General features: G+C 56.7%; 1 protein-coding gene across 5 annotated transcripts in view; it reads left to right on the top strand.

Annotated features, from left to right (window-relative positions):
* Positions 1-18,112, top strand: part of SEC16A (SEC16 homolog A, endoplasmic reticulum export factor) — a 50,518-nt gene extending 32,406 nt beyond the window's left edge. For 4 of the 5 annotated variants that reach the window (XM_069943296.1, XM_069943295.1, XM_069943294.1 and 1 more), the window contains 8 exons: positions 842-901; positions 979-1,099; positions 2,690-2,827; positions 3,031-3,122; positions 7,400-7,465; positions 9,284-9,343; positions 14,274-14,351; positions 17,339-18,112. In XM_069943296.1, the coding sequence (XP_069799397.1) occupies positions 842-901; positions 979-1,099; positions 2,690-2,827; positions 3,031-3,122; positions 7,400-7,465; positions 9,284-9,343; positions 14,274-14,351; positions 17,339-17,407 (684 nt within the window). In that variant the 3' untranslated portion in view covers positions 17,408-18,112. The remainder of the gene's footprint in view (positions 1-841; positions 902-978; positions 1,100-2,689; positions 2,828-3,030; positions 3,123-7,399; positions 7,466-9,283; positions 9,344-14,273; positions 14,352-17,338) is intronic. The other variant, XM_069943293.1, reaches the window with a different exon arrangement.
* The last annotated feature ends 9,245 nt before the right edge of the window (positions 18,113-27,357 follow it).

Here is a 27,357-nt window from a genome sequence, read left to right as displayed (position 1 = left end):
AGATGATCACACCTGATATAGAATCCGCACCGCACTCCAGCTCTGATCCCGGCCATCAGAAAATTGTGTCCTGTCCGGTCTACTCATACTGGGTGTGCTGTGTCCCCGTCTCTCCATCCCCCTGCAGGCTTTGTTACACAATGTGCCCAGAGCCACCATGGTCTCCTGGTATCCGGGTCATCAGACAATTGTGTCCTGTCCGGTCTTATACTGGCTGTGCTGTGTGACCGCCCTCCGCAGGCCGTGTGCCCAGAGCCGCCATTGTCTCCTGGTATCCGTATCATCAGACGATTGTGTCCTGTCCGGTCTTATACTGGCTGTGCTGTGTGCCCGTCTCTCCATCCCCTCCGCAGGCCGCGTCACACAGTGTGCCCAGAGCCGCCATTGTCTCTCTCCTGGTATCCGTGTCATCAGACAATTGTGTCCTGTCCGGTCTACTCTCTTATACTGGCTGTGCTGTGTGACCGCCCTCCGCAGGCTGTGTCACACAGTGTTCCCACAGCCGCCATTGTCCCTTGGTATCCGTGTCATCAGACAATTGTGTCCTGTCCGGTCTCATACTGGCTGTGCTGTGTGACCGCCCTCCACATGCCGTGTGCCCAGAGCAGCCATGGTCCCTTGGTATCGGGGGCTGTCCGGTATGTGACGTCCACATTGTATAAGGCGTTGGTGAGAACCTCTGGGGGAGCTCCGCCTTCATCAGGGTTTTGCTGAGCAGCTTTTCCTTATTATTTTCCGGTCTTGTCCCTCTCTCGCCCGCAGAGCTTACACTCTAGCAGCATGTTGCATTGTGTATGATGCCTGGCAGGTCACTTGCTGAAGTCTGTCGTTCTTGTTGTAGATTGTGTGGGATGAGACCAAACAGCGCTGGATAAACCTGGATGAGCCGGAGGGGGAGGATGTGAGTATCGGCTGTCAGGACCGGCCTCCCCTCACCACACAGCCACATTTCCCATTTGTCCCCATTGTTTTTTTCAGAACAAGCCGCTGCCGCCTCCTCCATCCAGCATGCCCAAGAGACCCCTGGCTGCTCCCACAGGCCCAGGGATGCCAAGCGCTCCCCCCAATCCTTCAGTCAATGTGTTCTCTATTAAAGCAGGTACTTGTGCCCCCTCCCCCATCCTGTGAGCCGTACCGGCCGCCGCAGACCCATGATAGAGGATGTGCCAGGGCACAACACTGACCCCCCATACATGCAACACTGTGGGGGTTATCAGGGTGCAGGACACTGACCCCCCCCCATACATACAACAGTGTGGGGGTTATCAGGGTGTAGGACACTAACCCCTCCCCCCCATACATACAGCAGTGTGGGGGTTATCAGGGTGCAGGACACTGACCCCCCCATACATACAGCACTGTGGGGGTTATCAGGGTGCAGGACACTAACCCCCCATACATGCGGCACTGTGGGGGTTATCAGGGTGCAGGACACTGACCCCCCCCCCCCCCATACATACAGCAGTGTGGGGGTTATCAGGGTGCAGGACACTGACACCCCCCCCCATACATACAGCAGTGTGGGGGTTATCAGGGTGCAGGACACTAACCCCTCCCCCCCATACATACAGCAGTGTGGGGGTTATCAGGGTGCAGGACACTGACCCCCCATACATGCAACACTGTGGGGGTTATCAGGGTGCAGGACACTGACCCCCCCCCCATACATACAGCAGTGTGGGGGTTATCAGGGTGCAGGACACTGACCCCCCATACATGCAACACTGTGGGGGTTATCAGGGTGCAGGACACTGACCCCCCCATACATACAGCACTGTGGGGGTTATCAGGGTGCAGGACACTGACCCCCCCCCCATACATACAGCAGTGTGGGGGTTATCAGGGTGCAGGACACTGACCCCCCATACATGCAACACTGTGGGGGTTATCAGGGTGCAGGACACTGACCCCCCATACATGCAGCACTGTGGGGGTTATCAGGGTGCAGGACACTGACCCCCCATACATACAGCAGTGTGGGGGTTATCAGGGTGCAGGACACTGACCCCCCATACATGCAACACTGTGGGGGTTATCAGGGTGCAGGACACTGACCCCCCATACATACAGCACTGTGGGGGTTATCAGGGTGCAGGACACTGACCCCCCATACATGCAGCACTGTGGGGGTTATCAGGGTGCAGGACACTGACCCCCCATACATGCAGCACTGTGGGGGTTATCAGGGTGCAGGACACTGACCCCCCCCCCCCCCCATACATGCAGCACTGTGGGGGTTATCAGGGTGCAGGACACTGACCCCCCCATACATGCAGCAGTGTGGGGGTTATCAGGGTGCAGGACACTGACCCCCCCCATACATACAGCACTGTGGGGGTTATCAGGGTGCAGGACACTGACCCCCCATACATACAGCACTGTGGGGGTTATCAGGGTGCAGGACACTGACCCCCCATACATGCAGCACTGTGGGGGTTATCAGGGTGCAGGACACAGACCCCCCCCCCCCATATATGCAGCACTGTGGGGGTTATCAGGGTGCAGGACACTGACCCCCCATACATACAGCACTGTGGGGGTTATCAGGGTGCAGGACACTGACCCCCCATACATACAGCTGTGCATCCTATGATCTCTGCCAGCGGCTGTGGCCCCACATGCTTCTGATTTATCACTTGGCTCCCGGACGGATCCTGTGCACTCACTTGTGTTGTTCTCCCTCTCCCAGGAGGAGCTCGGGCCCGCTATGTGGATGTGTTAAACCCCGGGGGCAACAAACCTGCAGCTTCTGTGCCGCCACCAGCCGATCTCTTCGCTCCTTTGGCCCCAATGCCGATCCCTGCAAATCTCTTTGTTCCTAATGCAGGTGTGTGCTGCTCCTTCATAGTGTGACCCCCATGGGAGTTGTAGTTCTGCAGCAGCTTTGTCAGGTCTTCATGAGCGTTGTATTTGTGCATCATGTAGGGAGCCCCAGTAAGAGGTCTGTGCTGGGGGGGGGGGTCTGTGGTCCTTGGTGGTCTCTGTTGTGCAGTTTCTGTCCCCTTCATCGTCTCTTCTGTTTTGTGACAGTCCCAGAAGAGGCTCAGCCCCCTGTAGGTTCTGAGGCAGGAACGGCCCAGTCATCTGACCAGCCCGGGATGGACAGCATGGCACGGACGCAGGTGAGACATAATGGTTGCCGGTTGAGTTGGTGGGAGGAGGTCCAGGATTCTAGCTATGATCTAGTGGTGGGAGGAGCTGCGGCGGCCATTAATGGGGTTGGTCACCAAAAGATGTTTTCTTTCAAATCAGCTGGTGCCAGAAGGTTATATAGATTTGTAATTTACTTCTGTTAACAAAATCTGCGGTCTTCCAGTACTTATCAGCTGCTGTATGTCCTGCGGGAAGTGTTGTTTTCTCTCCAGTCTGACACAGTGCTCTCTGCTGCCGCCTCTGTCCATGTCAGGAACTGTCCAGAGCAGCAGCAAATCCCCATAGAAAACCTCTCCTGTTCTGGACAGTTCCTGACATGGACAGAGGTGGCAGCAGAGAGCACTGTAATTCCATTGTGGTTAAAGGAGTACTCCAGGCCCCCCCTGTAAAATCTAAACTCCTCACACACTGGGGATGGTTACTGGCTTCCTCTCTGTCACATTTCTTCCCCCTCTGGCTGCTCTCGCTGCCCCCTGCACTGCTCTCTGCTGATTACAGCTCCAGCTTCCTGTTTGGACCAGTGTCTGTGTGCTGCATATTCCTACAGTCCCCACAATGCCTTGCTTCCCTGGCCCGCCACTGTAAACCTCCCACCCACAATCATGGCCACAGCCCCGCCCCCATCCCTAGCTCCTCTATTCCCGCCTCCCTCCATCTATTCCCCGCCTCCCTCCATCTATTCCCCTCCCACTGCACAGCTTAGTCCCCTACACAAGCAGTAATGGTAAATACTGATAACCCCGCCCCCTTATTTGGGTGTCCAGTGAATAAAAACTGCAGCCACCATTGTCTACTTTTAATATGGCATGATGCTGAGGGTTGTGGTTGTGCAACCTGGAGTTACACAGCTTGAAAAATTACTACCAGCATCTTTTCCAAGAGACAGTGATGGTGGTAGTAGTTCTGGAAGCTGTGCAACTCCAGCTTGCACACATACAACCCCCACCATCATGCCATGCTGATACTTGATGATGGTGATTGTGCTTGTGAAGCAGAGGAGACCTCAGGCACCAGATTCAGCTATAACACCTAGTCCAGCAGCTGCAGATCTCCTTCACAATTAGAGGCAGAGGAGACCTCGGGCACCAGATTCAGCTATAACACCTAGTCCAGCAGCTGCAGATCTCCTTCACAATTACTCAGAGGCAGAGGAGACCTCGGACACCAGATTCAGCTATAACTCTAGTCCAGCAGCTGCAGATCTCCTTCACAATAACTCAGAGGCAGAGGAGACCTCGGGCACCAGATTCAGCTATAACACCTAGTCCAGCAGCTGCAGATCTCCTTCACAATTACTCAGAAGCAGAGGAGACCTCGGACACCAGATTCAGCTATAACACCTAGTCCAGCAGCTGCAGATCTCCTTCACAATTACTCAGAGGCAGAGGAGACCTCAGACACCAGATTCAGCTATAACTCTAGTCCAGCAGCTGAGAACAAGCAGCAACATCTTTCAGGAGCTTGAACTCGGCCAGGATCTTCCAGGGAGCATTGAAACAAACCCTTTCAGCTCCAGAAAGATGTTGCTGCTTGCTGTCAGCTGCTGGACTATGAGTTATAGCTGAATCTGGTGTCCGAGGTCTCCTCTGCTTCTCAGTCATTCTGGAGGAGAATCCTGTAGCATCAGACACCAGTGATCTCCTAGCAGGCATCTGGCATTGAAAGGGTGCCAAATGCCTCCTATTAGATCTGTGACATCTGCTGCCGATCTCCAGGATGACTGAGAAGCAGAGGAGACTGAGATCCTGCAGAGGAGGGAGCCCGACAGATAATATAGTATGTATTGTAAAACTGGGCGGGCAGAGGAGGAGTGTGGAGGGGCGGGCGGAGGAGGAGTGGGGGGGGGGGCAGAGGAGGAGTGGGGGGGGGCGGAGGAGGAGTGTGGGGAGGGGCGGGCACAGGAGGAGTGTGGGGGGGCAGGCACAGGAGGAGTGTGGGGGGGGCAGGCACAGGAGGAGTGTGGAGGGGCGGGCGGAGGAGGAGTGTGGAGGGGCGGGCGGAGGAGGAGTGTGGAGGGGCGGGCGGAGGAGGAGTGTGGAGGGGCGGGCGGAGGAGGAGTGGGGGGGGGCGGGCACAGGAGGAGTGTGGAGGGGCAGGTGGAGGAGGAGTGGGGGGGGGCAGAGGAGGAGTGGGGGGGGGGCGGAGGAGGAGTGTGGAGGGGGGCAGGCACAGGAGGAGTGTGGAGGGGCGGGCAGAGGAGGAGTGTGGAGGGGCGGGCAGAGGAGGAGTGTGGAGGGGCGGGCAGAGGAGGAGTGTGGAGGAGGAGTGGGGGGGGCAGAGGAGGAGTGGGGGGGGCAGAGGAGGAGTGGGGGGGGGCGGAGGAGGAGTGTGGAGGGGCGGGCACAGGAGGAGTGTGGGGAGGGGCGGGCACAGGAGGAGTGTGGGGGGGGGGCAGGCACAGGAGGAGTGTGGAGGGGCGGGCGGAGGAGGAGTGGGGGGGGCAGAGGAGGACTGGGGGGGCGGAGGAGGAGTGGGGGGGGGGGCGGAGGAGGAGTGTGGGGGGGAGGGGCGGGCACAGGAGGAGTGGGGGGGGGGGGCGGGCACAGGAGAAGTGTGGGGGGGGGGCAGGCACAGGAGGAGTGTGGGGGGCGGGCAGAGGAGGAGTGTGGGGGGCAGAGGAGGAGTGGGGGGGGGGCGGAGGAGGAGTGGGGGGGGGAGGGGCGGGCACAGCAGCAGTGTGGGGGGGGGGCGGGCACAGGAGGAGTGTGGGGGGGGGGCAGAGGAGGAGTGTGGGGGGCGGGCAGAGGAGGAGTGTGGGGGGCGGGCACCTGTGAAACAGCATTGAGACGTGATGTGTTTCCTCCTTCCTGAATTACAGAACTTCCTGTGGGACTTTGTTTCTTTAACCCCTAGACGACCCAGGGCGTAACTGTACGCCCTGGGTGTTTCTCCTGCTATGAAGCGTGCTCCGGAGCGGAGCGCGCTTCATAGGAGGTGGGGGCCGGCTGCAATCAGCAGCCGGGACCCCACCGGTAATGACATGCTGCAGCGATCGCGCTGCCGCGTGTCATTAACTCCTTAAACGCCGCGACCGCGGCGTTTAAGTGTAAGTGACAGGGGGAGTCCCCTGTCACTTACCGATCGGGACCCCCGCAGTGTGACTGCGAGGGTCCCGATCGGTAAAACGGGCCGCTGGAGGTCTCTTACCTGCCTCCGTGCGGTCTGATCGGCGATCTGCTACACTGAGCCTGCACAGTCAGGCTCAATGAGCAGATCGCCGATAACACTGATCAATGCTATGCCTATGGCATAGCATTCATCAGTGTAGAAATCAAACTAATCTATGTAAAAGTCCCCCAAAGGGACTTCAAATGTGTAAAAAAGTTAAAAACACTAACACACTACCCCAAAACCCCTCCCCAATAAAAGTCTAAATCACCCCCCTTTCCCATTATATAAATAAAACATATAAAAATAAATAGATAAACATATAATATACCGTAGCGTGCGTAATTGTCCGATCTATTAAAATATAACAGGCGTTATTGCGAACGGTAAACGGCGTACACGACAAGAGGGGAAAAAGTGCGCGGATTACCGATTTTATGTTACATTATATATAAAAAAAAAATTAATAAAAAGTGATCAAAACGTCCGATCTTCACAAATATGGTATTAATAAAAACTAGAGATCATGGCGGAAAAAATGACGCCCCATACAGCCCCGTAGGTGAAAAAATAAAACCGTTATGAGCGTCACAATAGGCCCATTTTATTTATAATTAATTGCCAAAAAAAAGGATTTCATTTAAAAAAAATATATAACATTAGAGAATCTGTGTAACCTGCATGTGGTTGTGTTCAGACTGACCTATAGAATAATAGTGTCATGTCACTGTTACCATATAGTGCATTACGTAGACACAGGAACCCCCCAAACGTTACCATATTGCATTCTTTTTTGCGATTTCACCAATTTATATCTTCATAAATAATATATTTGGGATTCCATCATACATGTTATGGTGAAATGAGAGACGCCATTACACAGTACAACTATTCCTGTAACAAATAAGCACTTACATGGCCTGTAGATAGAAAACTGAGAGTGCTGGAGCTCTTAGAAGGGGAGGAGGGAAAAACGGAAACACTAAGATCAAAATTTGCGCGGTCCACTGACATTACAGCTGTCCTAATAAGTGTAAATGGCAATGTTATATAACTTTCCTTTGTAAGTGGAGTGTTAAATTATGTCATTTGCCCGGAGTACCCCTTTAATGTCTTCTATGCTTTCTCTCTCCTCTAGTTTGTGAGCGCAGCCCCCGGACTGGATCTTCCGGCAACAAATCATGAAGAAGTTCCCTCCGGAGAGGTAGGATAGGGGGAGATCCCTTGGCTACATCCGCCATCCCTAACCGGCCTCGTGATTGGTGCCAGTGCCTCCTCACTCATCCATTCATCCACCATGGCTGATAGTAGAGGGGCTGATGTGCCCCCCCAGGATCTCTGTGCCCCCCCCAGGATCTCTGTGCCCCCCCCAGGATCTCTGTGCCCCCCCCAGGATCTCTGTGCCCCCCCAGGATCTCTGTGCCCCCCAGGATCTCTGTGCCCCCCCCAGGATCTCTGTGCCCCCCCCCAGGATCTCTGTGCCCCCCCCAGGATCTCTGTGCCCCCCCCAGGATCTCTGTGCCCCCCCCAGGATCTCTGTGCCCCCCCCAGGATCTCTGTGCCCCCCCCAGGATCTCTGTGCCCCCCCCAGGATCTCTGTGCCCCCCCCAGGATCTCTGTGCCCCCCCCAGGATCTCTGTGCCCCCCCCAGGATCTCTGTGCCCCCCCCCAGGATCTCTGTGCCCCCCCCAGGATCTCTGTGCCCCCCCCAGGATCTCTGTGCCCCCCCCAGGATCTCTGTGCCCCCCCCAGGATCTCTGTGCCCCCCCCAGGATCTCTGTGCCCCCCCCAGGATCTCTGTGCCCCCCCCAGGATCTCTGTGCCCCCCCCAGGATCTCTGTGCCCCCCCCAGGATCTCTGTGCCCCCCCCCCAGGATCTCTGTGCCCCCCCCAGGATCTCTGTGCCCCCCCCAGGATCTCTGTGCCCCCCCCAGGATCTCTGTGCCCCCCCCAGGATCTCTGTGCCCCCCCAGGATCTCTGTGCCCCCCCCAGGATCTCTGTGCCCCCCCAGGATCTCTGTGCCCCCCCCCAGGATCTCTGTGCCCCCCCCCAGGATCTCTGTGCCCCCCCAGGATCTCTGTACCTGTGCTCACACAGTGTGGCCTGTAATAATACCGGGCTCCGGGGCGGCCCGTATACTGCTAGTTATAATACCGGGCTCCGGGGCGGCCCGTATACTGCTAGTTATAATACCGGGCTCCGGGGCGGCCCGTATACTGCTAGTTATAATACCGGGCTCCGGGGCGGCCCGTATACTCCTAGTTATAATACCGGGCTCCGGGGCGGCCCGTATACTGCTAGTTATAATACCGGGCTCCGGGGCGGCCCGTATACTGCTAGTTATAATACCGGGCTCCGGGGCGGCCCGTATACTGCTAGTTATAATACCGGGCTCCGGGGCGGCCCGTATACTCCTAGTTATAATACCGGGCTCCGGGGCGGACCGTATACTCCTAGTTATAATACCGGGCTCCGGGGCGGCCCGTATACTCCCTAGTTATAATACCGGGCTCCGGGGCGGCCCGTATACTCCCTAGTTATAATACCGGGCTCCGGGGCGGCCCGTATACTGCTAGTTATAATACCGGGCTCCGGGGCGGCCCGTATACTCCTAGTTATAATACCGGGCTCCGGGGCGGCCCGTATACTCCTAGTTATAATACCGGGCTCCGGGGCGGCCCGTATACTCCCTAGTTATAATACCGGGCTCCGGGGCGGCCCGTATACTCCTAGTTATAATACCGGGCTCCGGGGCGGACCGTATACTCCTAGTTATAATACCGGGCTCCGGGGCGGCCCGTATACTCCTAGTTATAATACCGGGCTCCGGGGCGGCCCGTATATAGCAGCCCATCCTATGGCTAAGCGTTTAGCGTCCTGTCCCGGTTGGTGCGGAGCCCAGGTCTCCCCCATGGTTGGGGCGGCCATCTTTTGTGCCGCCTTTGGTTTGGCGGATGTGACGCACGTTAATCTGCATGGACGTTTCTCATTTGTTGTGTGGATTTTGCTTTTTCTTTGTAGCTTTCTCGGTCTAGTTCTCTGAGCTCTTTATCTCGTGAAGTGAGCCAGCATTTCCATCAGGTACAGCCCCCCGCCCGCTGGCCCCGCCCCCACCGCCATTACTCCGCCATTGTACCGGCACTTTTTTTTGTACTAATTTTGCTTGCTATGGCTCGGTGTCCTAATAACCCTGTGAGGTGTAAGGAGCAATGGCACTGACATCTGCTGAGCGTAGTACAAGACCTGGAACACTCTGCACTATTGTTCCCCAATGTGTTGGGCATGCTGGGAGTTGTAGTTATGTTACAGGTGGGGGGGTCATTGCTGTAGATGCTATAGGTGCAGAGCATGCTGGGAGGTGTAGTTATGTTACAGGTGGGGGGGGGGGGGGTCACTGCTGTAGATGCTATAGGTGCAGAGCATGCTGGGAGTTGTAGTTATGTTACAGGTGGGTGGGGGGTCACTGCTGTAGATGCTATAGGTGCAGAGCATGCTGGGAGGTGTAGTTATGTTACAGGTGGTGGGGTCACTGCTTTAGATGCTATAGGTGCAGAGCATGCTGGGAGGTGTAGTTATGTTACAGGTGGGGGGGGTCACTGCTGTAGATGCTATAGGTGCAGAGCATGCTGGGAGTTGTAGTTATGTTACAGGTGGGGGGGTCACTGCTGTAGGTGCAGAGCATGCTGGGAGTTGTAGTTATGTTACAGGTGGGGGGGTCACTGCTGTAGATGCTATAGGTGCAGAGCATGCTGGGAGTTGTAGTTATGTTACAGGTGGGGGGGGTCACTGCTGTAGATGCTATAGGTGCAGAGCATGCTGGGAGGTGTAGTTAAGTTACAGGTGGGGGGGGGGTCACTGTTGTAGATGCAGAGCATGCTGGGAGTTGTAGTTATGTTACAGGTGGGGGGGTCACTGCTTTAGATGCTATAGGTGCAGAGCATGCTGGGAGGTGTAGTTATGTTACAGGTGGTGGGGGGGTCACTGCTGTAGGTGCAGAGCATGCTGGGAGTTGTAGTTATGTTACAGGTGGGGGGGTCACTGCTGTAGGTGCAGAGCATGCTGGGAGTTGTAGTTATGTTACAGGTGGGGGGGGTCACTGCTGTAGATGCTATAGGTGCAGAGCATGCTGGGAGTTGTAGTTATGTTACAGGTGGGGGGGTCACTGCTGTAGGTGCAGAGCATGCTGGGAGTTGTAGTTATGTTACAGGTGGGGGGGGTCACTGCTGTAGATGCTATAGGTGCAGAGCATGCTGTGAGTTGTAGTTATGTTACAGGTGGGTGGGGGGGTCACTGCTGTAGATGCTATAGGTGCAGAGCATGCTGGGAGGTGTAGTTATGTTATAGGTGGTGGGGGGTCACTGCTGTAGGTGCAGAGCATGCTGGGAGGTGTAGTTATGTTACAGGTGGTGGGGTCACTGCTGTAGATGCTATAGGTGCAGAGCATGCTGGGAGTTGTAGTTATGTTACAGGTGGGGGGGTCACTGCTTTAGATGCTATAGGTGCAGAGCATGCTGGGAGGTGTAGTTATGTTACAGGTGGGGGGGTCACTGCTGTAGATGCAGAGTATGCTGGGAGTTGTAGTTATGTTACAGGTGGTGGGGGTTCACTGCTGTAGGTGCAGAGCATGCTGGGAGTTGTAGTTATGTTACAGGTGGGGGGGTCACTGCTGTAGGTGCAGAGCATGCTGTGAGTTGTAGTTATGTTACAGGTGGGTGGGGGGGGTCACTGCTGTAGATGCAGAGCATGCTGGGAGGTGTAGTTATGTTATAGGTGGTGGGGGGTCACTGCTGTAGATGCTATAGGTGCAGAGCATGCTGGGAGGTGTAGTTATGTTACAGGTGGGGGGGTCACTGCTGTAGGTGCAGAGCATGCTGGGAGTTGTAGTTATGTTACAGGTGGGGGGGTCACTGCTGTAGATGCAGAGCATGCTGGGAGTTGTAGTTATGTTACAGGTGGGTGGGGGGCTCACTGCTGTAGATGCTATAGGTGCAGAGCATGCTGGGAGGTGTAGTTATGTTACAGGTGGGGGGGTCACTGCTGTAGGTGCAGAGCATGCTGGGAGTTGTAGTTATGTTACAGGTGGGTGGGGGGGTCACTGCTGTAGATGCTATAGGTGCAGAGCATGCTGGGAGGTGTAGTTATGTTACAGGTGGGGGGGTCACTGCTGTAGGTGCAGAGCATGCTGGGAGTTGTAGTTATGTTACAGGTGGGGGGGTCACTGCTGTAGATGCAGAGCATGCTGGGAGTTGTAGTTATGTTACAGGTGGGTGGGGGGTCACTGCTGTAGATGCTATAGGTGCAGAGCATGCTGGGAGGTGTAGTTATGTTACAGGTGGGGGGTCACTGCTGTAGGTGCAGAGCATGCTGGGAGGTGTAGTTAAGTTACAGGTGGGGGGGGTCACTGCTGTAGATGCTATAGGTGCAGAGCATGCTGGGAGTTGTAGTTATGTTACAGGTGGGGGGGTCACTGCTGTAGATGCAGAGCATGCTGGGAGTTGTAGTTATGTTACAGGTGGGTGGGGGGTCACTGCTGTAGATGCTATAGGTGCAGAGCATGCTGGGAGGTGTAGTTATGTTACAGGTGGGGGGTCACTGCTGTAGGTGCAGAGCATGCTGGGAGGTGTAGTTAAGTTACAGGTGGGGGGGTCACTGCTGTAGATGCAGAGCATGCTGGGAGTTGTAGTTATGTTACAGGTGGGGGGGTCACTGCTGTAGATGCTATAGGTGCAGAGCATGCTGGGAGGTGTAGTTATGTTACAGGTGGGGGGGTCACTGCTGTAGATGCTATAGGTGCAGAGCATGCTGGGAGGTGTAGTTATGTTACAGGTGGTGGGGGTTCACTGCTGTAGGTGCAGAGCATGCTGGGAGGTGTAGTTATGTTACAGGTGGGGGGGTCACTGCTGTAGGTGCAGAGCATGCTGGGAGTTGTAGTTATGTTACAGGTGGGGGGGGGTCACTGCTGTAGATGCTATAGGTGCAGAGCATGCTGGGAGTTGTAGTTATGTTACAGGTGGGGGGTCACTGCTGTAGATGCTATAGGTGCAGAGCATGCTGGGAGGTGTAGTTATGTTACAGGTGGGGGGGGGGGTCACTGCTGTAGGTGCAGAGCATGCTGGGAGTTGTAGTTATGTTACAGGTGGGGGGGTCACTGCTGTAGATGCTATAGGTGCAGAGCATGCTGGGAGTTGTAGTTATGTTACAGGTTGGGGGGTCACTGCTGTAGATGCTATAGGTGCAGAGCATGCTGGGAGTTGTAGTTATGTTACAGGTGGGGGGGGTCACTGCTATAGATGCTATAGGTGCAGAGCATGCTGGGAGGTGTAGTTATGTTATAGGTGGTGGGGGGTCACTGCTGTAGATGCTATAGGTGCAGAGCATGCTGGGAGGTGTAGTTATGTTATAGGTGGTGGGGGGTCACTGCTGTAGGTGCAGAGCAGACACGCAGGCAGGCACGCAGGCAGGCACGCAGGCAGGCACGCAGGCAGGCACGCAGGCAGGCACGCAGGCAGGCACGCAGGCAGGCACGCAGGCAGGCACGCAGGCAGGCAGGCAGGCACGCAGGCAGGCAGGCAGGCAGGCAGGCACGCAGGCAGGCAGGCAGGCACGCAGGCAGGCAGGCACGCAGGCAGGCAGGCACGCAGGCAGGCACGCAGGCAGGCAGGCAGGCACGCAGGCAGGCAGGCAGGCACGCAGGCAGGCAGGCAGGCACGCAGGCAGGCAGGCACGCAGGCAGGCAGGCAGGCAGACAGACAGACAGGCAGGCAGACAGACAGACAGACAGACAGACAGACAGACACACACACACTGTATAGTCCCAGGTGTCAGACCTCCGGACTCTCTCGGCATTGCTAACACTTGGCTCTATCCTGTAATGTTCCAGCGTACGCTGTATCCTCCAGTCACATCCGGAGCTGCCCCACACAGTGACTGTAGCATACGGCCCCACTGAGCGCGCTCACATAGGCGGTGCGGGCACTCTCGGCAGCCGGGGGCACTGTTATGTGTTACACATCTGAGGCTACTAACCCCCGGTATGTGCATGCTGTGTAACCCCTCACCCGCTGCATGGGGTGTGACTGTAATAACCTGTGCACCTCACTGCTCCCGCCCCTCAGTCTACTCCGCCGGGCTGTGGGGGAGGTCTCCCTGCAGAGCCACAGAGCATCTCTGCATTAGGAGACCCTCTACAGCTTTCCTGCAGACTGTCACTCCTCATCCTGCCGGCTCTCTCCCTCTCCTCTCGGCGGCTCCCTCTCCTCTCGGCAGCGCTCTGCCACAGCTCTCTCCCTCCTCTCGGCAGCGCTCTCGGCCGCCACTCTCTCCCTCTCCTCTCGGCGGCTCTCTCTCCCTCTCCTCTCGGCGGCTCTCTCTCCCTCTCCTCTCGGCAGCGCTCTCGGCCGCGGCTCTCTCTCCCTCTCCTCTCGGCAGCTCTCCTCTCGGCAGCGCTCTCGGCCGCCGCTCTCTCCCTCCTCTCGGCAGCGCTCTCGGCTGCCGCTCTCTCCCTCTCCTCTCGGCCGCCGCTCTCTCCCTCTCCTCTCGGCCGCCGCTCTCTCCCTCTCCTCTCGGCCGCCGCTCTCTCCCTCTCCTCTCGGCCGCCGCTCTCTCCCTCTCCTCTCGGCCGGCCGCCGCTCTCTCCCTCTCCTCTCGGCCGCCGCTCTCTCCCTCTCCTCTCGGCCGCCGCTCTCTCCCTCTCCTCTCGGCCGCCGCTCTCTCCCTCTCCTCTCGGCCGCCGCTCTCTCCCTCTCCTCTCGGCCGCCGCTCTCTCCCTCTCCTCTCGGCCGCCGCTCTCTCCCTCTCCTCTCGGCCGCCGCTCTCTCCTCTCTCCTCGGTAGGTCGGCCCTGCAGTGCTGGGGGTGACCAGTCTGGGCGGCTCATCTATTGCTGACAGTCTGTTAAAAAGTTCCTGAATGTTCCATAATGATGAGGCAGCTGATTGGCTCTCGTGGAGACCCCCCCCCCCCCCCAGGATCCGGAGCAGCAGCTCTCACCACATGTATTCTGCTTCTTACAGGCTCCTCCCCCTGCTGCTCCCGCCGGCCCTCCTCCTCCTGCCGCCGTTCCATTCTATAATCCTGCAAGTTTTGCACAAGTAAGTCCACAGGTTTCTCCCATTACTCTATAGAGTCGTCTGCAGGGGCTGCACATCATCCGGGAGAAGCGAGGACCCCACTACTTGTATGTAATAATGTACAGCTCCAGTGTTACCCAGTGACTGATGCAGCAGCAGAATAGTGAGTGCAGCTCTGGAGGATGAGACCTGATATAACAGCAGAGTAGTGAGTGCAGCTCTGGAGGATGTAACAGCAGAATAGTGAGTGCAGCTCTGGAGGATGAGACAGGATGTAACAGCAGAATAGTGAGTGCAGCTCTGGGGGATGAGACATGATGTAACAGCAGAATAGTGAGCGCAGCTCTGGAGGATGAGACATGATGTAACAGCAGAATAGTGAGTGCAGCTCTGGAGGATGATACATAATGTAACAGCAGAATAGTGAGTGCAGCTCTGGAGGATGAGACAGGATGTAACAGCAGAATAGTGAGTGCAGCTCTGGGGGATGAGACCTGATGTAACAGCAGAATAGTGAGTGCAGCTCTGGAGGAGGAGACATAATGTAACAGCAGAATAGTGAGTGCAGCTCTGGAGGATGAGACAGGATATAACAGCAAAATAGTGAGTGCAGCTCTGGAGGATAAGACATGATATAACAGCAGAATAGTGAGTGCAGCTCTGGAGGAGGAGACCTGCTGTAGCAGTAGTATAGTGAGTGCAGCTCTGGAGGATGAGACCTGCTGTAGCAGTAGTATAGTGAGTGCAGCTGTGGAGGATGAGACCTGCTGTAGCAGTAGTATAGTGAGTGCAGCTCTGGAGGATGAGACCTGCTGTAGCAGTAGTATAGTGAGTGCAGCTCTGGAGGATGAGACCTGCAGTAGTATAGTGAGTGCAGCTGTGGAGGATGAGACCTGCTGTAGCAGTAGTATAGTGAGTGCAGCTCTGGAGGATGAGACCTGCTGTAGCAGTAGTATAGTGAGTGCAGCTCTGGAGGATGAGACCTGCTGTAGCAGTAGTATAGTGAGTGCAGCTGTGGAGGATGAGACCTGCTGTAGCAGTAGTATAGTGAGTGCAGCTCTGGAGGATGAGACCTGCTGTAGCAGTAGTATAGTGAGTGCAGCTCTGGAGGATGAGACCTGCAGTAGTATAGTGAGTGCAGCTGTGGAGGATGAGACCTGCTGTAGCAGTAGTATAGTGAGTGCAGCTCTGGAGGATGAGACCTGCTGTAGCAGTAGTATAGTGAGTGCAGCTCTGGAGGATGAGACCTGCTGTAGCAGTAGTATAGTGAGTGCAGCTGTGGAGGATGAGACCTGCTGTAGCAGTAGTATAGTGAGTGCAGCTCTGGAGGATGAGACCTGCTGTAGCAGTAGTATAGTGAGTGCAGCTCTGGAGGATGAGACCTGCTGTAGCAGTAGTATAGTGAGTGCAGCTCTGGAGGATGAGACCTGCTGTAGTATAGTGAGTGCAGCTCTGGAGGATGAGACCTGCTGTAGCAGTAGTATAGTGAGTGCAGCTGTGGAGGATGAGACCTGCTGTAGCAGTAGTATAGTGAGTGCAGCTCTGGAGGATGAGACCTGCTGTAGCAGTAGTATAGTGAGTGCAGCTCTGGAGGATGAGACCTGCAGTAGTATAGTGAGTGCAGCTGTGGAGGATGAGACCTGCTGTAGCAGTAGTATAGTGAGTGCAGCTGTGGAGGATGAGACCTGCTGTAGCAGTAGTATAGTGAGTGCAGCTCTGGAGGATGAGACCTGCTGTAGCAGTAGTATAGTGAGTGCAGCTGTGGAGGATGAGACCTGCTGTAGCAGTAGTATAGTGAGTGCAGCTCTGGAGGATGAGACCTGCTGTAGCAGTAGTATAGTGAGTGCAGCTCTGGAGGATGAGACCTGCAGTAGTATAGTGAGTGCAGCTGTGGAGGATGAGACCTGCTGTAGCAGTAGTATAGTGAGTGCAGCTGTGGAGGATGAGACCTGCTGTAGCAGTAGTATAGTGAGTGCAGCTCTGGAGGATGAGACCTGCTGTAGCAGTAGTATAGTGAGTGCAGCTGTGGAGGATGAGACCTGCTGTAGCAGTAGTATAGTGAGTGCAGCTCTGGAGGATGAGACCTGCAGTAGTATAGTGAGTGCAGCTCTGGAGGATGAGACCTGCTGTAGCAGTAGTATAGTGAGTGCAGCTCTGGAGGATGAGACCTGCTGTAGCAGTAGTATAGTGAGTGCAGCTGTGGAGGATGAGACCTGCTGTAGCAGTAGTATAGTGAGTGCAGCTCTGGAGGATGAGACCTGCTGTAGCAGTAGTATAGTGAGTGCAGCTGTGGAGGATGAGACCTGCTGTAGCAGTAGTATAGTGAGTGCAGCTCTGGAGGATGAGACCTGCTGTAGCAGTAGTATAGTGAGTGCAGCTCTGGAGGATGAGACCTGCAGTAGTATAGTGAGTGCAGCTCTGGAGGATGAGACCTGCTGTAGCAGTAGTATAGTGAGTGCAGCTGTGGAGGATGAGACCTGCTGTAGCAGTAGTATAGTGAGTGCAGCTGTGGAGGATGAGACCTGCTGTAGCAGTAGTATAGTGAGTGCAGCTCTGGAGGATGAGACCTGCTGTAGCAGTAGTATAGTGAGTGCAGCTCTGGAGGATGAGACCTGCTGTAGCAGTAGTATAGTGAGTGCAGCTCTGGAGGATGAGACCTGCTGTAGCAGTAGTATAGTGAGTGCAGCTGTGGAGGATGAGACCTGCTGTAGCAGTAGTATAGTGAGTGCAGCTCTGGAGGATGAGACCTGCTGTAGTATAGTGAATGCAGCTCTGGAGGATGAGACCTGCTGTAGCAGTAGTATAGTGAGTGCAGCTCTGGAGGATGAGACCTGCTGTAGCAGTAGTATAGTGAGTGCAGCTCTGGAGGATGAGACCTGCTGTAGCAGTAGTATAGTGTATCATGTATGGGGGGTTGCTCGGGGAACCATGTTGTGTTGGATGTGGTTCTTTCTCTTCCATGTTGCCCGCTTTCTCAGCCCTCTGACTGTTTCGCTCTCTCCTTGCAGCCTCCTGCCTCATCGGGTGCGGCGCGGCCTGGACGACTCGGACAGCGGAAATATCCATCTCTGAAGTAGAGGCGCCATCCGCTGCGGGAGCCCAAACATTTCATCCTCAGAGCTGCGACTCGCTACAAGAACCCTGAGTTTGTCTTCTGTGCGGTGCGGGTGATGTGGTTGCTGAGAGACTCCGCCATGGCTCTGCTGTTCCACGGAGCCCCCCGGGGTCCGGACTGTTCCAGAACAATCTGTGGACGTCGCTCTTTGTGGCCTTTTCCTCCTTTTTCCATATAACGTTGTGCAGGACGGCTCCTTATATTACAGTGCGGCAGGAAAGAGACTGCCCCTCCCCCCCAGAATATATAATATATTAACTTATAACTGTGACTAATCAAAGCCGTAGTGTGAAGGTAGCCGACGCCTCCCTGGAATCGCTTGTATAGTCTCCTGGGACATGGGGGCGGGGTCCTCTGCTCCAGGCTCCGCCCCCGCCTCTAGGATCTTCAATTTCTCCATATTCTCATATCTGTGATTTTTTTTTTAAGTGCAATATAATTCCTGCTTTTTCTGATGCTGATTACAATAGATGGAGACGACGCTCCGGCCGCTCTAGAACCGTTCTAGCTCTTACTGCCCCTCCCCCGTCTTCCTGTGTCTTAAGAGACTATGTACTCGGCTTCTACAGGACTCGCAGGAGAGACGCACACCGAGCAAACTTGAAAATGCTTTTAAATGTTTTTTAAAATTATTTAAATAAAAAAATGCACAGAGGCTTAGATTTCACCAAGGTCTGAACTGACTTATTACTGCCGAGGCGCCCCCCCCCAAACTCATACACATACCTTATCCTGTACTGATATATATTATACATTACTGATCCTGAGTTACATCCTGTATTATACCCCGGAGCTGCACTCACTATTCTGCTGGTGGGGTCACTGTGTATATTACATTACTGATCCTGTATTATACCCCAGAGCTGCACTCACTATTCTGGTGGGGTCATTGTGTACATACATTACATTACTGATCCTGTATTATACCCCAGAGCTGCACTCACTATTCTGCTGGTGGGGTCACTGTGTACATACATTACTGATCCTGTATTATACCCCAGAGCTGCACTCACTATTCTGCTGGTGGGGTCTCTGTGTACATACATTACGGATCCTGAGTTATATCCTGTATTATACCCCAGAGCTGCACTCACTATTCTGCTGGTGGGGCCACTGTGTACTTACATTATGTTGAAAACTTACCAGTAATTGTTTAGTTCCTGGAGTCTGTAGGCAGCACACAATTAGTTAAATTGACTTCTTCCTCCCAGATTGAAGAGGTTTATAACTAGCAATAAGCATAAACAATTGAGTAACCGATCCCTTTGGAGGTGGCACTATAACCAGTTGCCAGGAAGACACCAACTTGTAACGTATGCAGCAATGGACAATGTATTGGGTGGGATCATTGTGCTGCCTACGGACTCCAGGAAGTAACCGGTGAGTAAATTTTTTAACTTCCTCAACGTCCTTTGGCAGCACACAATGGGAGATGCAAAGCAATACAGAGATAAGGGGGGGATTACCCAGCAAGCCCCTTGATCACTCCTTTGCCCAAGGCTGAACCTTCAGAAGGAGTTATGCTGAGCCTATAATGCTTGACAAACGTAGTAGCTGAAAACCACCCGTGGCGGCTTTACATATTTCCTCCACGTCTGCCCGCGAAGTTGCACTTGATCTGGTTGAATGGGTTCTGATGGAGAGAGGAGACTTGTGACCCTGGGCAGGACCTCATAAGATCTTGGATCCATCTTGAAGCCTATAAGGTCTCAGGACCTGACTACTGCTCTGTGGACATCCAGAAGATGGAGCCCTTGTTCTGAAGCCTCCAAAGCTGACCAAACCATTTCCTGTTTCAGATTAGCATAAGCGGAAACCTTTGGGAGAAAGCCGGCCTTGTCCTCCGTATGATGGCAGGATGCCAAGATGGGGATAGAGCTTGGAGCTCACTGATCCTTCTCGCTGAAGAAATTGCAGCAACAAACTGGGTATTTCAATATTATGGTAGGCAGGTCGGAGCTTGGCAATAGCCCTGAAGAATCTAGAAAACTCGCCTTCCAGGTGGCCGTTTCTTGCCGTCAGATGCTCCTTCAAGGTGTTCAGTTTGAGACCCTTGTCAAAGCCGTTCTGCAAGAACTGAAGAAGTGAACGGACCTCATTAGAAGACCTGGTTGTCTCGGCACCCATGAAGAATAAAGCTTCCAGATCGGGGAGTATACTCTGTGCTGAGCGCTTCATCAGACAGAGCCCTTAGTTTCAGGATTGACCCTCCATGCTGGTAACTAAGGCTGGCTCACCCGGGATGATGCATGTCCGCCTGCAACAGGAGCTCTTGCTGCTCCGGTACTTTCCAATAGAGAGGAGCAAATCACATCCATTTTGCTTCATACCAAGCTAAACTGATCTGCGCTCAGCTTCCTCCGGCAGAGGGAGGATACCGCCCAGGAACCGCCTGGAACATAGCTGTGTCAGGGCCGTCTTATCCATTGGGCAGGGTAGGCGGCTGCCCGGGGGCCCTTGCGTCCTAGGGGGCCCCTGCCCTCTGTGACCTGTATTTTTAGCTTTATAAGATGCACTTATAAAACTAAGTGCGTCCTATAAAGCGAAGACGGCTCCCAAGCAGGGCTGAGCACCGCAAGGAAGCCGGCCCGCCCGCCCCCTCTATTGCCGCTCACTAAGCATATGCATAGTGAGCGGCCCTGAGCGACCCCCTCCGCCCCTTCTATCGCTTCTCAACTGACAGCCGATCAGAAGCCCAGGAAAGTGCAATGAGCAGCACTCTCCTGGGCTTCTGATCGACTCAGCTAAGCGGCGATAGAAGGGGCCGGCAGTCCAGGAACTCACCCGTCCGCCGGCCCCAGCAGCTCCTCTCCCGGCAGCGCGTCACTCCCGACATCCTCCGGCACAGGCAGCGGGGTACAGAGACGCTGCCTGTGTCCTGGATGTGTCGTGCAGCAGGTCACTTCCCGCACAGGCAGTCTCTCTGTACCCCGCTGCCGGGAGAGGAGCTGCTGGGGCCGCCGGACGGGTGAGTAACTGGTTTGTTGTTTTGGGGGGCACTGGCTACTATGGGGGCACTGGCTACTATGGGGGGCACTGACTACTATGGGGGGCACTGGCTACTATGGTGGCACTGGCTACTATGGGGGGCACTGGCTACTAGGGGGGCACTGGCTACTATGGGGGCACTGGCTAATATGGGGGGCACTGGCTAATATGGGGGGCACTGGCTACTATGTGGGGCACTGGCTACTATGGGGGGCACTGTCTATTGTGGGGGCACTGGCTACTATGGGGGGCACTGGCTACTATGGGGGGCACTGGCTACTATGGGGGGCACTGGCTACTATGGGGGGCACTGGCTACTATGGGGGGCACTGTCTATTGTGGGGGCACTGGCTACTATGGGGGGCACTGGCTACTATGGGGGGCACTGTCTACTGTGGGGGCACTGGCTATTGTGGGGGCACTGGCTACTATGGGGGGCACTGGCTACTGTGGGGGCCACTGGCTACTGTGGGGGCCACTGGCTACTGTGGGGACCACTGGCTACTGTGGGGGGCACTGGCTACTATGGGGGGCACTGGCTACTATGGGGGGCACTGGCTACTATAGGGGGCACTATATGGGGGGATTGGCTACTATGGGGGGCACTATATGGGGGGGATTGGCTACTATGGGGGGCACTGACTACTATGGGGGGCACTGGCTACTATGGGGGGCACTATATGGGGGGATTGGCTACTATGGGGGGCACTATATGGGGGGATTGGCTACTATGGGGGGCACTGGCTACTGTGGGGGGCACTGGCTACTATGGGGGGCACTGGCTACTATGTGGGCACTGGCTACTATGGGGGGCACTATATGGGGGGGATTGGCTACTATGGGGGGATTGGCTACTATGGGGGGCACTATATGGGGGGATTGGCTACTATGGGGGGCATTATATGGGGGGGATTGGCTACTATGGGGGGCACTATATGGGGGGGATTGGCTACTATGTGGGGCACTATATGGGGGGATTGGCTACTATGGGGGGCACTATATGCAAAGATGTGGGGGATTTGATGGTGGCGGTTGGGGGGGGCCAATTCGCACCTCTCCCAGGGGCCCATAATACTGTTAAGACTGCCCTGAGCTGTGTCCATGTTTTCCGGGCGGTATCCTCCCTTTGCCAGGAGCCGTCAGCATGAGGAATGAGAGTGCAGATCAGCTTCACTTTGTACAAAACAAATCTGATTCGCTCATCTCTCCAATATTGACCTCTCGATAATCTTAATGCAAGTGGAAACCAAAAGGAAAGGATTGTGATCGCTGAAGCTTCCAAAGAACTCGAAGGATCACAGGTAATGGCGGGAAGACATAGATGAAGATCTTCTCCCAGCTCATTGACAGACAGTCGTTTGCCACCACACTCCGTGGACAGGGAGCCCAGCGCTGGAGCTTGCCATGGGAATAGGAGACCCTCACATCCATAGTTGGCGTTCCCCATTCGGGTTTCTGGGTTTAATTCCCATTCCCCTGGGAGGAGGCAGTTGTGACTCTAGAAAGTCGGCCTGAATGTTCCGAGAGCCCTAGACATGAGTAGCTGAGATGGATACCGCGTTCTTCTCTGCCCACTGCATCATCTGATCTTTCCATTCCAGATGAGGGCTCCTTGTTCCTCCGCTTGTTGGGGTAGTATACTGCCAGCAAATTGTCCGACTGGACCTGGATCGTCTGTTTCCAACAACTCTTGGAGATTGCTCCAGTGAAAACCGTTATGTTTTATTAGTACATAGAACTACAAGTGCAAGACATACATAATAAAGGTCCATGTCTGCTAAACACGGTACCAGGACATACCGACATATATAAATGGTGCGACTATATATACAGCTGAAAGTAATGGCCCACAATAAATGAAACAAAGTCACAGCATAAACAATGTATAGATGTGTGTATATGCCTATAGTCTCTGGACACAAAACCAAGGAAATGGACAGGGAGCGAAGAGGTGGAATGAGAGCCAAATCAATGGGAGGGAGGCCATGTCGGGGTCCGAGAAACCCCACCTGTTCCGTCTCTGTCACAAGACTTTCTCAAGGGTCTCAAACCCGTCCCGAAAACGAGGCAGAGGATACTTAATAACCAACAATCAATAGACAAACCGAGACGTTTTACTTCTTCTGTACTGGGGAAGAGACGGACACCTGAACCTCAGAACATTATTAGAACTCCAGGTTCCAGCGCAGTCTCTGCTCCAGCTGCTCCCCCGCTGCCATAGGTGTCAGCTGCCCCCCGCCCCCATAGGTGTCAGCTGCCCCCCGCCGCCATAGGTGTCAGCTGCCCCCCGCCGCCATAGGTGTCAGCTGCCCCCCCCCCCCCGCTGCTATAGGTGTCAGCCACCCCCCCGCTGCCATAGGTGTCAGCCGCCCCCCCCACCGCTGCTATAGGTGTCAGCTGCCCCTCCCCACCGCCATAGGTGTCAGCTGCCCCCCCCGCTGCTATAGGTGTCAGCCCCCCCCCGCTGCCATAGGTGTCAGCTGCCCCCCCCTGCTGCTATAGGTGTCAAACACCCCCCCCCCCGCCGCCATAGGTGTCAGCTGCCCCCCCCCCCCCGCTGCTATAGGTGTCAGCCACCCCCCCGCTGCCATAGGTGTCAGCCGCCCCCCCCCCCGCTGCTATAGGTGTCAGCTGCCCCTCCCCACCGCCATAGGTGTCAGCTGCCCCCCCCCGCTGCCATAGGTGTCTGCTGCCCCCCCCCCGCTGCTATAGGTGTCAGCCCCCCCCCCGCTGCCATAGGTGTCAGCTGCCCCCCCCTGCTGCTATAGGTGTCAAACCCCCCCCCCCCCGCCGCCATAGGTGTCAGCTGCCCCCCCCCCGTCGCTATAGGTGTCAGCTGCCCCCCCCGCCGCTATAGGTGTCAAACACCCCCATCCCCCCCCCCGCCGCTATAGGTGTCAGCCGCCCCCCGCCGCCATAGGTGACAGCTGCCCCCCCGCCGCCATAGGTGTCAGCTGCCCCCCCCTGCCGCCATAGGTGTCAGCTGCCCCCCCCCACCGCTATAGGTGTCAGCTGCCCCCCCCCCCCGCCGCTATAGGTGTCAAACACCCCCATCCCCCCCCCGCCGCTATAGGTGTCAGCTGCCCCCCCCGCCGCTATAGGTGTCAGCTGCCCCCCCCCCCCGCCGCTATAGGTGTCAAACACCCCCATCCCCCCCCGCCGCCATAGGTGTCAGCTGCCCCCCCGCCGCCATAGGTGTCAGCCGCCCCCCCCCCTCGCCGCTATAGGTGTCAAACGCCCCCCCCCCCACCGCTATAGCTGTCAGCTGCCCCTCCCCACCGCCATAGGTGTCAGCCCCCCCCCCCGCTGCCATAGGTGTCAGCTGCCCCCCCCCCCGCTGCTATAGGTGTCAGCTGCCCCCCCCCGCTGCCATAGGTGTCAGCCGCCCCCCCCCCCCCCGCCGCTATAGGTGTCAAACACCCCCCCCCCCCCGCCGCCATGGGTGTCAGCTGCCCCCCCCCACCGCTATAGGTGTCAGCTGCCCCCCCCCGCCGCTATAGGTGTCAAACACCCCCATCCCCCCCCCGCCGCTATAGGTGTCAGCCGCCCCCCGCCGCCATAGGTGTCAGCTGCCCCCCCGCCGCCATAGGTGTCAGCTGCCCCCCCTGCCGACATAGGTGTCAGCCGCCCCCCCCCTCGCCGCTATAGGTGTCAAACGCCCCCCCCCCCCCCCATAGCTGTCAGCTGCCCCCCCCCACCGCTATAGGTGTCAGCCGCTCCCCCCCCCCCCCGCTGCTATAGGTGTCAAACGCCCGCCCCCCCCCCCCCCCCCCCCCGCGGCGCTATAGGTGTCAGCCGCTTCCCCCCCCCCCCCCCCGCTGCTATAGGTGTCAAACGAACGCCCCCCCCCCCCCGGCGGGGCTATAGGTGTCAGCCGCCCCCCCCCCCCCGCCGCCATAGGTGTCAGCTGCCCCCCCTGCCGCCATAGGTGTCAGCCGCCCCCCCCCCCACCGCTATAGGTGTCAAACGCCCCCCCCCCGCCGCCATAGGTGTCAGCTTCCCCCCCGCCGCCATAGGTGTCAGCTGCCCCCCCTGCCACCATAGGTGTCAGCCGCCCCCCCCCACCGCTATAGGTGTCAAACGCCCCCCCCACCGCTATAGGTGTCAGCTGCCCCCCCCCCCGCCGCTATAGGTGTCAGCCGCCCCCCCCCCACCGCTATAGGTGTCAGCCGCCCCCCCCCCCCGCTGCTATAGGTGTCAAACGCCGCCCCCCCCCGCCGCTATAGGCATTGGCTGCTCCCCCGCCGCTATAGGTATCAGCTGCTCCCCCCCCCGCCGCTATAGGTATCGGCTGCCCCACCCCCACCCCCCCCCCCCGCCGCTATAGGTATCAGCTGCTCCCCCCCCCCCTGGCACTATAGGTATCGGCTGCTCCCCTGCTGCTATAGGTGTCGGCTGCTCCCCCCCCCCCCGCCGCTATAGGTGTCGGCTGCTCCTCTGCTGATATAGGTGTCGGCTGCTCAACCCCCCCACCGGCCCGCCGCTATAGGTGTCAGCCGCCCCCCCCCCACCTCCGCCACTAAAGGTGTCAGCCGCCCCCCCCCTGCCGCTATAGGTGTCAGCCGCCCCCCCCTCAGCCGCTATAGGTGTCAGCCGCCGCCCCCCCCCCCCCGCCGCTATAGGTGTCAGCGCCCCCCCCCCCGCCGCTATAGGTGTCAGCCGCCCCCTGCCGCTATAGTTGTCGGCTGCTCCCCTGCTGCTATGCGTGTCAGCTGAAACCCCCCAATCCCCCCCTGCCGCTTTAGGTGTTGGCTTCTCCCCCGCTCCTATAGGTGTCAGCCCCCCCCCCCCCCCCCCCGCCGCTATAGGTGTCGGCTGCACCCCTGCTGCTATAGGTGTCAGCTGCCCCCCCTGTTGCTATGCGTGTCAGCTGAAACCCCCCAATCCCCCCCTGCCGCTTTAGGTGTTGGCTTCTCCCCCGCTGCTATAGGTGTCAGCTGCCCCCCCCCCCCGCCGCTATAGGTATCGGCTGCTTCCCTGCTGCTATAGGTGTCAGCTGCTCCCCTGTTGCTATAGGTGTCAGCTCCCCCCCCCCCGCCACTTTAGGTGTCGCCTGCACCCCTGCTGCTATAGGTGTCGCCTGCACCCCTGCTGCTATAGGTGTCAGCTGCTCCCCTGTTGCTATAGGTGTCAGCTGCCCCCCCCGCGCCACTTTAGGTGTCGGCTGCACCCCTGCTGCTATAGGTGTCGGCTGCTCCCCTGCTGCTATAGGTGTCCGCTGCTCCCCTGTTGCTTTAGGTGTCAGCTGCCCCCCCCCCTCGCCACTTTAGGTGTCGGCTGCACCCCTGCTGCTATAGGTGTCAGCTGCCCCCCCCCCTCGCCACTTTAGGTGTCGCCTGCACCCCTGTTGCTATAGGTGTCAGCTGCTCCCCTGTTGCTTTAGGTGTCAGCTGCCCCCCCCCCCCCCCGCGCCACTTTAGGTGTCGGCTGCACCCTGCTGCTATAGGTGTCGGCTGCTCCCCTGCTGCTATAGGTGTCCGCTGCTCCCCTGTTGCTTTAGGTGTCAGCTGCCCCCCCCCCTCGCCACTTTAGGTGTCGGCTGCACCCCTGCTGCTATAGGTGTCAGCTGCCCCCCCCCCTCGCCACTTTAGGTGTCGCCTGCACCCCTGTTGCTATAGGTGTCAGCTGCTCCCCTGTTGCTTTAGGTGTCAGCTGCCCCCCCCCCCCCCCCGCGCCACTTTAGGTGTCGGCTGCACCCCTGCTGCTATAGGTGTCGGCTGCTCCCCTGTTGCTTTAGGTGTCAGCTGCGCCCCCCCCGCGCCACTTTAGGTGTCTGCTGCTCCCCTGCTGCTATAGGTGTTGAGGAGGGACTGATTTTGTAGCGGGTTGGAACAGGCACTTTCCCCTTACAGCAGTTAGTTTGGCTGCTGGGGTATGGGGCTAGGCAGCGAGTGTTTCCTTGCTTTACTCATCTGCCACATATGACTGATGGGGATACGTCACGGCCAGTTTAGCAGCGAGTGTTTTGCTGCTTATAGCGGCCACTTTCCTGGGTAAGGGCCTATTCCATGGGCTGAGAAACAATGTAAACGAGCGCCAATCTGCTAGATCGCCGCTTGTTTACTGGGCCTATTCCACGGCCCCGATGATCGTTAAGCGAGGGCTGCAGGGACATCGTTACCAATGTCCTTGCAGCCCTTGCAGCATCATACATTACCTGCAGGGCTTCTCCTTTGCTCCGTCTTCCTCCCCAGGTCCCGCGGTGGTCCCGGACAGTGATTGGCTGAGCGGTCTGACAGCTCAGTCAGGCCGCTCCGGAGCTGATGCTGCAAGCGGGACCCGGGGAGGAAGAGGGAGCGGAGGAGAAGCCCTGCAGGTAATGTATGCTGCTCTGCTTGAATCGTCAGTCGCCCCCGCGCACCACTATTCCAGCGTAGCAATGCGCGGGTAGCGAACAATGATTTTAGGTTTAAACCTAAATGAACGATCAGCCGATGACACGATCATCGGCTGATCGTTCTCTCTATTTCACCGAGCGATAAACGGCCGAATCGGGTGATTATCGCTCCCGCGGAATAGGCCCCTGTTCTTCACATGGGTCCTCTCTGGGGTTTCTTCCATTCTGCGTCTGAGGTCGGCATCTTCTATGTGAATTGCATGACTGATATCATGTGTCTCCTGACGTCTATATAACAGTGTCAGCAGTCTGGAAGCACAGACAGATATATGACAGGTCCCATGTGTCTCCTGACCTCTATATAACAGTGTCAGCAGTCTGGAAGCACAGACAGATATATGACAGGTCCCATGTGTCCTGACCTCTATATAACAGTGTCAGCAGTCTGGAAGCACAGACAGATATATGACAGGTCCCATGTGTCTCCTGACCTCTATATAACAGTGTCAGCAGTCTGGAAGCACAGACAGATATATGACAGGTCCCATGTGTCCTGACCTCTAATATAACAGTGTCAGCAGTCTGGA

The sequence above is a fragment of the Dendropsophus ebraccatus genome, chromosome 10, assembly GCF_027789765.1.
Source record: "Dendropsophus ebraccatus isolate aDenEbr1 chromosome 10, aDenEbr1.pat, whole genome shotgun sequence".
Taxonomy (NCBI): Eukaryota; Metazoa; Chordata; class Amphibia; order Anura; family Hylidae; genus Dendropsophus; species Dendropsophus ebraccatus.
Note: the sequence above shows the minus strand (reverse complement) of the source record. Positions and strands in the feature narration are given on the sequence as shown.